The sequence below is a fragment of the Aotus nancymaae genome, unplaced genomic scaffold (genome assembly GCF_030222135.1).
Source record: "Aotus nancymaae isolate 86718 unplaced genomic scaffold, 86718_ANA_hifiasm-v0.15.2.pri h1tg000049l, whole genome shotgun sequence".
In the NCBI taxonomy this organism is placed as follows: Eukaryota; Metazoa; Chordata; class Mammalia; order Primates; family Aotidae; genus Aotus; species Aotus nancymaae.
Window position 1 is genome coordinate 28,984,297 of NW_026988463.1, and position 12,778 is coordinate 28,997,074.

Below are 12,778 nucleotides of genomic sequence, written 5' to 3' on the forward strand. Positions count from 1 at the left end.
CTAAACATTCCTGCTGTTTTTATGTCTAGAAGTTATTTATTCTGTTCTGTGGAGACACAGCAATTTATTAGTAGCTTAACCAGTCCTCTGCTGTTTCCAACATTCACAGTCTGCATTTGTGCCCTCAAGAAGGGAAAACTGAACAAACCCTTTTGTCCTTTCCCTCTCCTGCATAATTATCAGTCTCCCAGGAGCAGATTTTGTCACCATGATAGGACATGCTTGTATTTATTTGTTTATTTTAGATGGAGTCTCACTCTGTCACCCAGGCTGGAGTGAAGGGGCTCAATCTCTGCTAACTGCAGCCTCTGCCTTCTGGGTTCAAGCAATTCTTCTGCCTCAGACTCTTGAGTAGCTGGGATTACAGGCACCTGCCACCACCCCTGGCTATATTTTGTATTTTTAGTAGACACAGGGTTTCACAATGTTGGCCAGGATGGTCTTGATATCTTGACCTTGTGATTCACCCACCTCAGCTTCCCTAAGTGCTGGGATTACAGGTGTGAGCCACTGTGCCCAGCCTTTTTTTTTTTATTCTTCACAGAAATCAGATCTCATTATGTTGCCCAGGCTGGTATCAAACTCCTGAACTCAAGTGATCCTCTTGCCTCAGTCTCCTGTATAGCTTTGAGATGGCAGGTGTGCGCCACTATGACTAGCTAATTTTAATTTTTTTGTAGAGATGGGATCTCACTATTTTGCCCAGGCTAGCCTAGAACTACTAGGCTCAATCAATTCTAACACTTTGACCTCCCAAACTGCTGTAACTCCAGGCATGCACCAGCACACCTGGCTTGCCTATGTTCTAATTTGATTGTTTTCTTTTATATGATGTTAAATTTTGAGAGGTCTCTATTATATATTTTAGACAGTAGTCCTTTTCAAATATGTGCTTTGCAAACATTTCCTTCCAATCTGTAGCTTGTCTTTTTATCTTTCTATCTGGCTCTTTCACAGTAGAAATATTTTTAATTTTGATGAGGTCCAGTTTGTCTGCCAGTCTTTGCTTTTATGATTCAGGCTTTGGGGTCAAGTCTAAGAACTCTGCCTTGTTCTAGATCCTGAGGATTATGTTTTATATTTGAATTCATGATCCATTTTGAGTTTTATTTTGTATGAAGCATAAGACATATAGATAGAGGCCCATTTTTTCCTATGAATGCTGATTGCTCCAGCATGATTTGTGGAAAAGCTGTGCTTCCTCTTGAAGTGCTTTTGCACTTTGTCAAAAAATCCACTGGGCATATCTGTGTGGGTCTTTTTCTTGGATTCTCCATTCTGCTCTGTGCTTTGCTGTCTGTGCCCGCTGCCTGCCAGTACTCTCCTATCTTAACTACCCTAGTTATAGAGAAAGTCTTTAAATCTTGTTGACTGATTCCTTCTACTTCTTCTTTTTCAAAATTGTTTTAGCTATTTTAGTTTCCCTGCCTTAATATTTTTTAACTAAATGTATTTGATTTTTATTTAAAAAATACTAAGAAACTTTTTTTTTTTGCTGTACTTAATAAAAAAATAATTAAGCTGTCCGTGGTGGCTCATGCCTGTAATCCCAGAACTTTTAGAGACTGAGGTAGGTGTATTGTGATATGAGGACTTAAAGACCAGCCTGGCCAATATGGTGAAACCTCAGGTCTACTAAAAAAAATAACAAAATTAGCCATGTGTGGTGGCATATGCCTGTAGTCTCAGCTTCTAGGGAGGCTGAGGCAGAAGAATCACCTGAACCTGCGAGGTGGAGGTTACAGTCCACCAAGATCACACTACTGCACTCCAGCCTAAGTGGCAGAACAAGACTCCATATCAAAAAAAAAATATTTCACATAAGGATTTTAATGTAACTTTATAGAAGCCATAAATTCAAGAAATGTGTGGTTTTTTCCCTTTAAAATTGAGAGCAGGACTTTGTAGCAATTCCCTTCTGAGATGAAGAGAGTTTCTGTAAGGCATATCATATAAAAACTAAGCTGAAAGAATCACTTGAACCCAGGAGGCAGAGGTTGCAGTGAGCCGAGACTGTGACGCTGCACTCCAGCCTGGTGACAGAGCAAGACTCTGCCTCAAAAAAAAAAACACAAAAAACAAACAAATAAAAAAAACTAAGCTGAGAGACTGTGTCTGAAAAAACAATTTATTTTGTGTTTTAAAGTATACAATTATTATTTACTATAGTCACCGTATTGTGCTATCAAATCATAGATTTTCTTTTTCATTGCAAAATGGCAACAATGAATAGGTCTTTTAAATTTTTTATTAATTCATTTTATTTTCTAACTTTCCAAACTTGTCATTGTAGTAGGCTTTATTCTTTCTGTTTTTTTGTACCCTCTCTGCTTTCTATGTAAATTTTAGAATAATCTTATCTATATTTACCGAACATCTTCCTGGAGTTTTTTTTGGAAATAGGCTAAACCTCTGTACAAGGGTTGCACACATTTTAACTCACATTGTCCTATTTCTCTCCAGAAGGGCTGGACAGGTTGACGTTTTCATCAGCAGGGCCCAGGATGTGTGTGTCCACCTTTGCAAACTCACACAGTGGCTGTCTTTATTTGACTTTGCCAAGCTGATTGCAGAACCCGGCACATTATTTTGTTTTTCAATGCCTAAATTACCATTGAAGCAGAATATTTTCTCTCTAACTTTGCTGCAGCTCTTCTTTCTGAATTGCGTTTCACTTTTTGCTCATTTTTAATTTAGATGTCTTTTTCTTTGTGATTTGTAAAAGCTTTTTCTCACTTGCCAAGTCTTCTCCTTCTCTTGGAAACGTTTACCCTAGCTCTGGATTAGGAACATTTCATGGTGCTGTTGAAGAGAGCTAACTATCCAGTTCAGGGAGGTAAGACATGTTCCAGAGTTTCCCTGATGTTTTTTTTTTTTTTTGCTGGAGTGCAATGGTGCAATCTTGGTTCACTGCAGGCTTCACCTCCCATGTTCAAATGATTCTCCTGCCTTTGCCTCCTGAGTAGGTGGGATTATAGGCATGCGTCATCATGCCCGGCTAATTTTTGTATTTTCAGTAGAGACGGTTTCACCATGTTGGCGAGGTTGGTCTTGAACTCCTGAACTCAGGTGATCCAACTGCCTCAGCCTTCCAAAGTGCTGGGATTACAGGTGTGAGCCACCATGCCAGGCTTCTGATGCCTTTTGAGTGCTACTGAGTCAATCCCACATGCTTTCCACATGACCAAGCCAGGTTACCTTACCTTCAGAATATGGGCTGGCTTGTCGGGAGGGCTGGGGTACATGTAGGATAATGGTTGTGAAAAGCCTCTGCAGAATCTCTGAGAGGAAGGCAAAAATGCAAGGATTATCAAGCAGGCTCTACTTCAGACTGTTATTGGATCAGCTTGGCTGACATAGTGAAACCTCTGCTCTAATAAAAATAAACAATTTGGCTGGGTGTGGTAGTATGCCCCTGCAATCCCAGCTACTTGGGAGGTTAGGCAAAAGAAGAACTGAGGAGGCAGAGGTTGCAGAGAGCCAAGATTGTGCCATTGCCTTACAGCCTAGGTGGTAGAGTGAGACTCTGTCTCATAAAAAACCTCAACTGAAAATGTATTTCAGATCTAGACCTTTTTGATCATTGGCAGGGAAGGCAGCTTTGTCATCCAAAGCAAGGGCCTCTGGAGTCTGTGAACCTGTGGAGGTGATGTGCTGTTTACTGTCTGGACCTGACCACTGTCACCTTTACTGATAGATGACAAACAGCCTGCCTGACTTGGCCTTGTTTCTGTGGGTCTTATTGGTCTGGGAAAACATTGTGGTAGCAAGCTAGAGTTTGAACCCAGAAATTGACACAGTTATGATGGCTGGACACCATCATCTAATGAGATTGTAAGAAGCTCAGAGCAATGGCCCCTCTGGGTACTTCCTGTACCACTCCCACAGAGACAGTGTCACAGGCCTCCCAGCATGAGTGGGACAGCCAGTTGGGGGCCGCTGTTGGTATACACTTACCTCCTAATTCTTTTCTTTGTTGTTTTTGTCTTTTTTAAAATGATGACTTCTTAACCTCTGGATTTTCTTTCTTTTTCAAATTGTTCTAGTGTTTTTTCTTTTTTCTTTTCCTTTTTGTTCTGACTTTCTCCTCTCCCCTTTCAGATCTTTATTCTATTTTTCTTCTATTTTCACTCTGTCTTAGCATTGATCTCTGTACTTTTAGTTCTTTTTATGTTCACAGGTGTTGGCATCCTCCACAGAGAAGCTGACTGTAATCCGGGCCTTATTCTTAATTGGAATAACCCTTTGCAATACAAGAGTATGCAAGTGTTGGGTGCATATTGATGCATATCTAGTGACTATAACTGGAAGGAGCCTATGCACCCCGATTTTGTTCAGTGTGAGAAGTCATACAACAGCAGTCCAGGAATTTGTTGAAAAAACACTGTAATCCTGTCCCTCAGACAGTACTGTTTTTCCTTACCAATTGTATTTTCTTTAGCTGTTTACACACCCATTCTGTATAACTACGAGTAACTGTGCATTCTTCACTTTTATCACTTATTTTTTTTAATATTTATTTTTTTGAGACTGAGTCTCATTCTGTCACCCAGGCTGGAATGCAGTGGCACAGTCTTGGCTCACTGCAACCTCTGCCTCCTGGGTTCAAGTGATTCTCCTGCCTCAGACTCCCAAGCAGCCTGGACTACAGAAGCATGCCACTATGCCTGGCTAATTTTTTGTATTTTTAGTAGAGAGCGGGTTTCACCATGTTAGCCAGGAGGGTCTCGATCTGACCTCGTGATCTGCCCACTTTGGCATCCCAAAGTGTTGGGATTACAGGCATGAGCCACCACACCTGGCTTTTGTCACTTCTTAAATCGGCAGAGCCTCGCTTTGTCTCCCATGCTGGAATGCAGTGGCATGATCTTGGTTCACTGCAACCACTGCCTCCCAGGTCGAAGAGATTTTCCTGCCTTAGCCTCTCAAGTAGCTGGGATTACAGGCACATGCCACTGCACCCAGATAATTTTTGTATTTTTAGTAGAGATGGAGTTTCACCAAGTTGTCCAGGCTGGTCTCAAATTACAGACCTCAGGTGATCCATCTGCCTTGGCCTTCCAAAGCACTGAGATTACAGGTGTAAGCCACCATGCCTGGTCATGTGCTAATTTTGTTTTTTTTTTACCTCATTCAGTAAAACACCAATACATTTAAGCCTTTAGAGTCAGCATGTTAGTAGCTGCTTAATTGCCCGCTGTGTTGACACATTTATCTAGATACCTCTCCTTTCCCCTAGGAGATGCCTGATTGAGGTCAGGAAATGGTGAGAGGTGTGTAGACTTGGCTGCTGGCCAGATTGGATCCAGGTATGGCCTCTTGTGGCCCTAATTAGCTGTGTGATCCTAGATGAGTCATTGACCTTCTCCAAACAGCTATGTTTTGGGGCTTTGAGGGGCCAGAAAGTAGAATGTCTTTAGTGCCAAGCTTAGGACTTTGTACTTTCTTCTTGCCATGGTGGGAGTGATCACTGGCCAGCTCTCTCTGGGTGGGGGCTTGTGTGCCTGTCTGACCACTCCAGTAGCTGGAGAAGGAGGGATGAGATGTGTGAGAACCAGACCCAGGGCAAAGAAAACAGTCACAAGCTTGTGTGCCCGGTGATGCATGATGATGCATGGAAACTCCTCTTCTGATTCTGGAACCAGAGACCGATCTCAGAGGGTAGAGTGTCTTTTCTCTCTGAGCTCTCGAAGGAGATGAAATCTCTTTGTTCAGTTATTGGAAATTGATGCTGGGCTTCTGCTGTTGCTGTTTTCTGGGTGACTATTGTTTGCCCTAGAATTATGATTTACTGAAGAAAATTAAGTTTATGTTTTCCAAATCAATTAAGCTTAATAATTTCTGTGTCTGAATATAATCTGAGTTCTCTGTTCAGAGGTTTAAAATACATACGTTTTGACTCTTAACTGTCATCATATATGTTGGTCATGACAAAATTGAGGGGTTAACCTTTTTTCTCCCAACTGGGTATGTTTGGTTTTGACCAATATCTGTGTTTTTGTTTACAGATTCCCACTGAAAAATTATTGTATGAACTTATTACAAGCAGGTAAGTTTAACTGAAGTCTTTTAGATTGAACTAGAGAGTGACTGAGCTGGAAAGCACAGTACAGAGAAGAAGCCCAGCTGAGTGGCCTTTGTCCTTTTCTCTATCACCAGCCACTCAGCATGGTGGGTTCTGCTTCACCTGCTGCTGCATTTGCTGAACAGTTATCTCGCTTTTTGCTCTCCAATCTCAGGTTGATCTGACATGTGCAGGGAGAGTGGGGGCAAGTGAAGCTGCACTTTTGAAAGAAGTCTGGCCTTTCAGACATTATCCTCAGGAAGGTAGGTGAAGATAACTGGAAGTTTCTTTTCTGTGGTCTCCTTCACAGCTCTGCCTGGCAGGTCAGAGCCAGCCTGTGCAGATTCTTTTCTAGGGTGCCAGGCCTTTTAGTGATTGGCCTGGTAACTGCAGACCTCTCAGGCTGTAATTGTTGGACACAAATGCCCAGGTGGTAGCCCTCACCACTTGGGTAGCAGACAAGAGACCTGAAAACTTTTGGGTTCTTGATAGCTTGTAGATGTTTGTTGAAGAAATAAGGATGTCATAAACACGGTTGGGGGCTGAGTACACCTTGATGTGCTCTGGGCCCTGCCACTGACTGGTTGTGTGCCCCTGGACAGATCATTCACCTGCTCTAAATTGACCTTATCATCTGCAGAGCAACTTTGAAACAGTCACTCCTGCCCCACAAGGCCCTTGGTTTGCAAGGCTGGTGGTGTGGTGGTGGTAGCTCTTGTTTTTGTTAACACATGGGCAAAGATTAGCAGTCACGCTTTTGAGCATTTTGTTTCTGCTGATACAGGACTTGGCTGACCCAGAAGGTAAAGGGTTCTTGGACAAACAGGTATATATATGTGTGCACAGAGCAAGTGGAGGGGCTGGGCAGAGCCCCCAGGCTGGGTGACCTCTGTGCCTCCTTCCATGTTCCTCTGCTGTCAAGTATTACTAGGCAGGAGCACAACTATCAAACTTAACACGGGAAGTTTTATTTTAAAATAAACATCTTTTAAACACTTGGAGTCATCTTTCATGGCTAGAGTATCTTTTAGTATTTTGTAATCTTACATGTGATTAAAGTGTTGTCCAGACTTTTTGTTTTGAAACAACCTTAGTCTCTCATGGAAGTTGCATGAGTAGCTTAAAGAGTTTCTGCGTATCTTTCTCCAGCTCTCCCTATTGATGGCATCTTGGTTAACAACAGCACAGTGATCAGAGCCAGAAAGTAGACATCAGTGTAACACTAAAAGCCTTAGTCAGAGTTGAGCAGTTCTATATACAGTTTTTTTTGTGTGTGTGGGTGTGTGTGTAGTTCTATGAAATTTTGACATTTGCATAGATTTGTGTAACCACCACCACAATCCAGACACAGAACTGTTTCTTGCCCAGATCATTGCCCTTCTCCTGCCCCTTTCACAGTCATACCTTCACTAACTCCTGGCAAGCACTGACTGGTCTGTTTTCCATTATGATAATTTTGTTGTTTCAAGAATTTTCTATAAAAGAAATTTAAGATTGAACATCCTAAATCCAAAACTCCAAAATTCAAATACTTCAAAATCTTTTAACTTTTTGAATGAGGGCATGACATTCAAAGTAAATCCTCTTTGGAGCATTTTGGATTTTGGATTTGTAAATTAGTGATGCTCAATTGGTATGTATAATGCAGGTATTAAAAAATTTCAAATCTGAAATTCTTCTGATCCCAAGCATTTCAAATGAGGGATACATAGTCTGTAATTGTAATTTACATAGTCTGTAACTGTAATTTTAGGTGGTTGTAGATGGCTGTTTTGTTGGAAGGGACCTTGTTTGTGCTATGCCATGGCTCGTAATCCAGCCTTTGAGGAAGGCACCTTTACTTGTACCTCACTTCTTTGAGATTCATGGTGCACATTTGTATGTTTTTTCTTTTTTTAATTTTTTTGAGCCTTGTTCTGATCCCTCTGCTGGAGTGCAGTGGCACAATTAAGGCTTACTGTAGACTCTACCTTCTGGGCTCAAGAGGTCCTCCTGCCTCTGCTTCCTATGTAGCTGGGCTCAGGCATTTACTGCCACTCTTGGCTAATATTTTATTATTTTTTGTAGAGATGAGGTCTCACTATATTGCCAAGGATAATGTTGAACTCCTAGGCTCAAGTGGTCCTCCCATCTCAGCCTCCCTAAGTGCTGGGATTACAGACATGAACCACTGCTCTCAGTGTCACTACTACAAGTTAAGTATTCTGAGAATTCCTGTGGAAAAGAAATTTGACTTGACTTTGTTTAATATAGTTCCCCATAACCATTTTTTCTTTTTTGAGTTGAAGTCTCACTCTGTCACCCATGCTGGAGTGTAGTGGCACGATCTTGGCTTACTGTCTGCCTCCCGGGTTCAAGCAATTCTCTGCCTCAGCCTCCTGAGTAGCTGGGATTACAGGCACCTACCACCATGCTCCAATAATTTCTCTTTTTATTTTTAGTAGAGACGGGTTCTTACCATTTTGGCCAGGCTCATCTTAAGCTTCTGACCTCGTGATCTACCCACCTTAGCCTCCCAAAGTGCCGGGATTACAGACATGAGTCAACGTGCCTGGCCAACCATTTTCTTTTCTCATTTCTTTTTTTAAAAGTATCTATGTATTAATTATTTTCTTTTCTCAGGCCTTACAGGAATTAAATTCCCCCTTCCTCAACACCCCAGTATGGTCCTCTACACTCTGCAAGTGCTTCTGAGAGACTGATTTTAGCACTTAACATTTTGAAGACATTTTAAAAACTCTTAACTGTATTTATTTATAGCTTTAAACTATTCATGTTTCTAGTCCAGTTAATTAATTTAAAAAAATGATGATGCATCAAGTCCCCTGAGCCTATGGTGTGGGAGGTTCTTGGTTCAAAGTGGAGGCAGCTGATGGTCAAGTTCAGGTTCTTTGTCCCATGTGGGGACTGGAGTCCATGTCAGTCTGCTGGAGGTGAGCAGGGGATGCTCTGTTTAGCAAGGCTGAGGGGATAGTGGGGAACTGCAGATATAAATTTTTAGCCAACTGTGTTTATTGCAGATTGCTTTTTTTAAAAAATTCAACACATAGCTTGGTTCAGTGGCTCACACTTGTAATCCTAGCTACTCAGGAAGCTAAGGCAGGAGGACATAAATTTGAGACTGAGTCAGGAGATTCACTTGAACACCAGAGTTTGAGTCTACAGTGAGCCATGATGTTGCCACTGTGCATGGGCCTTGGTAACACAGTGAGATTCCATCTTTAGAAGGAACAAACAAAAATTCAGCACATTTGTTTCCTCAATTGTCACCTTAAGCATGTAATTTTGCTGCTTTATACAATCTAACCTTTCCTAAATATTGTGAACTCATAATATTTGGAAAATACCTGCATCTGAAATTTTACAGAGTTCCAGATGCAATGAGCCAAGTGCATTTTATTCTATTCATTTAAACAGTGTCCCCAAGGTGAGTCCAGTTCAGCCCAACTCTCCTGGGGGCTTTTGTGTAGCCTTCATTGTTGAAGTGGACCTCCTCTTTCCCTAAAGCCCGCTGTTGGAGACAGCTCCCCCTGCCATCAGTGGCAATATGGTGCTGCTTACTCCTTTCTTTCCTTTGGACTTGCAGGGTTCTTGTGTTGCACTGAGACTGGTGGGCTGTGCACAGAGTGGCCACAAAGTTACCTTGAGCAATCTGAATTTGAGCATGCCACCGCCTCAGTTTGTGAGTGTCCAAGTCCATCAAGTTCTTTCTTCTAATAGCATGTGTGTATGTGCATGTGTGTGTATATCTCCGTGTTTTCTCTAGTCCTCCCTTTTTATTTCAGTGAAATTCACATAATAGAGAATTAATAATTTTAAAGTGAACTATTCAGTGGCATTTACTGCATACATAATTTTGTACAATTATGACCTCTATTTCCAGAACATTTTTATTACCTCAAAATGAGACTCCATCTGCATTAAATCACCACTCTGATTCCCCTGTCCCAGTCTCTGGCAACCACTAATTTTATTTCTGTCAATGGATTGCTTGTCTTGGACATTTCATATCAATGGAATCATATAACATGGCCTTTTGTGTCTGGCTTCTCTCCCTCAGCATTGTGTTTTCAGGGTTCATCCACATTTCAGCATGGATCAGTCCTTCTGAATCATGTTCATTCATGTTGCTGAATCATATTCCATTCTGGGGATAGACCACTTACTTATCTATTTATCTACCTGAACATGTAGGTTCTGCCCACTGTTTTGACTGTTATAAATAGTATGTGCCATGAGTATTCATTTTAACACCTGTTTTTAATTCTTTTAGTTAAAATCACTGGTTTTTAACTTAATACCTAGCAGTGGAATTGCTGGATCATGTAGTAATTCTGTTTAACTTTTTGAGTGTTCTTTTTTTTGCAAGCACTTTGAAATGTGTATTCTTTTCATCAAACCCACCCTCCTATGATTTAATTCTAACCCAGCCACAAAGGAATGTTTCTCTTTCTTCTCAGGATGGCACCAGCAATCCTCTGATGGTCATACCAGCCTCAGCAGAGGCCCACTGGGCTGTTAGGGTAAGTGACCAGGACAGCTTCTTGGCTGTCTTCCAGAAAGAATTGTTCTGGAATTCTTCTAGTTTGACATTGTTCTGAGCACTTTATAGAATGATTGTGTCCCCTCTTCTGTCTCAGTGTGAGTGGCCACAGAATGTGGATGAAACACCTCTTCAGATGAATATTTTTTTTCTGTTCTTTTTTGTCACCTTTCTGTGTCTGAATTATATTTCATTATGGGGATGCATCACTTCTTTATTCATCTACAAATGAACATGTAGGTTCTGTCCACCCTTTTGACTGTTGTGAATAGTATGTGCTTTTTTTTTTTTATTTACTCTCATAACAAGTCTATGTACCTTGTTTTTCACAAGGTCTATGGTCTAACTTTCATATATATATGTGTGTGTGTGTATATATATATATATACATACACACATACATATATTATTGCACTTTAGGTTCTGGGGTACATGTGCAGAATATGCAGGATTGTTGCATAGGTACATACATGGCAATGTGGTTTGCTGCCTCCATCCCCATCACCTATATCTGGCATTTCTCCCCATGTTATTCCTCCCAAACTCCCTACCCCCTGCTGTCCCTCCCCTAGTTCCACCCCCCCAGACCCCAGTGTGTGATACACCCCTCCCTGTGTCCATGTGTTCTCATTGTTCAACACCTATGTATAATGGAGAACATGCCCTGTTTGATTTTCTGTTCTTGTGTCAGTTTGCTGAGAATGATGGTTTCCAGATTTATCCAAGTCCCTAGAAAGGACACAAACTCATCATATTTTTATGGCTGCATAGTATTCCATGGTGTATATGTACCACATTTTCTTTGTTCAGTCTATCATTAATGGGCATTTGGGTTGGTTCCAGGTCTTTGCTATTGTAAATATTGCCACAATGAACATACATGTGCATGTGTCTTTATAATAGAATGATTTATAATCCTTTGGATATATACCCAGTAATGAGATTGGTGGGTCAAATGGAATTTCTATTTCTAGGTCCTTGAGGAATCACCACACTGTCTTCCACAATGGTTGAACTAATTTACACTCCCACCAACAGTGTAAAAGTGTTCCTATTTCTCCACATCCTCTCCAGCATCTGTTGTCTCCAGATTTTTTAATGATCGCCATTCTAACTGGCATGAGATGGTATCTCAATGTGGTTTTGATTCGCATTTCTCTAATAACTAGTGATGATGAGAATTTTTTCATATGGTTGTTGGTCTCATATATGTCTTCTTTTGTAAAGTGTCTGTTCATATCCTTTGCCCACTTTTGAATGGGCTTGTTTGTTTTTTTCTTGTATATCTGTATTAGTCCTTTGTAGATTCTGGATATTAGCTCTTTGTCAGATGGGTAGATTGCAAAAATTTTTTCCCATTCTGTTGGTTGCTGATTCACTCTAACAATTGTTTCTTTGCTGTGCAGAAGCTCTGGAGTTTAATTAAATCCCATTTGTGGATTTTGGCTTTTGTTGCCAATGCTTTTGGTGTTTTAGTCATGAAGTCCTTGCCTATGCCTACGTCCTGGATGGTTTTGCCAAGTTTTCTTCTATGGTTTTGCCAAGTTTTCTTCTAGGGTTTTTATGGTGTTAGATCTTATGTTTAAGTCTTTAATCCATCTGTAGTCAATTTTAGTGTAAGGTGTCATGAAGGGGTCCAGTTTCTGCTTTCTGCACAGTGCTAGCCAGTTTTCCCAACACCATTTATTAAACATGGAATCCTTTCCCCATTGCTTGTTTTGGTCAGGTTTGTCAAAGATCAGATGGTTGTAGATGTGTGGCATTGCCTCCAAGGCCTCTGTTCTGTTCCATTGGCCTATATCTCTGATTTGGTACCAATACCCTGCAGTTTTGATTACTGTAGGCTTGTAGTGTAGTTTTAAGTCAGATAGCGTAATGTTGACTTAAAACTATTTAAAGGGCAAAGATGGATATCTTTGTTCTTTTTGCTTAGGATTGTCTTGGCTATGTGAGTCTCTTCTGGTTTCATATGAAGTGTTTATTTTCCAGTTCTATGAAAAGGGTCATAGGTAGCTGGATGAGGATAGTGTTGAATCTATAAATTACTTAGGGCAGTATGGCCATTTTCACATTATTGATTCTTTCTAACCATGAATGTAGAATTTTTTCCCATCTCTTTGTGTCCTCTCTTATTTCCTTGAGCAGTGGTTTGTAATTCTGTTTGAAGAAGT

The 12,778-nt window shown here is 40.9% G+C and overlaps 1 protein-coding gene across 3 annotated transcripts in view; it reads left to right on the top strand.

Annotated features, from left to right (window-relative positions):
- Positions 1-12,778, top strand: part of LOC110569393 (zinc finger protein 722-like) — a 79,772-nt gene that overhangs the window by 32,546 nt on the left and 34,448 nt on the right. For all 3 annotated transcript variants that reach the window (XM_064362702.1, XM_064362704.1, XM_064362703.1), the window contains 4 exons: positions 6,009-6,049; positions 6,240-6,327; positions 9,651-9,746; positions 10,525-10,587. In XM_064362702.1, the coding sequence (XP_064218772.1) occupies positions 9,729-9,746; positions 10,525-10,587 (81 nt within the window). In that variant the 5' untranslated portion in view covers positions 6,009-6,049; positions 6,240-6,327; positions 9,651-9,728. The remainder of the gene's footprint in view (positions 1-6,008; positions 6,050-6,239; positions 6,328-9,650; positions 9,747-10,524; positions 10,588-12,778) is intronic.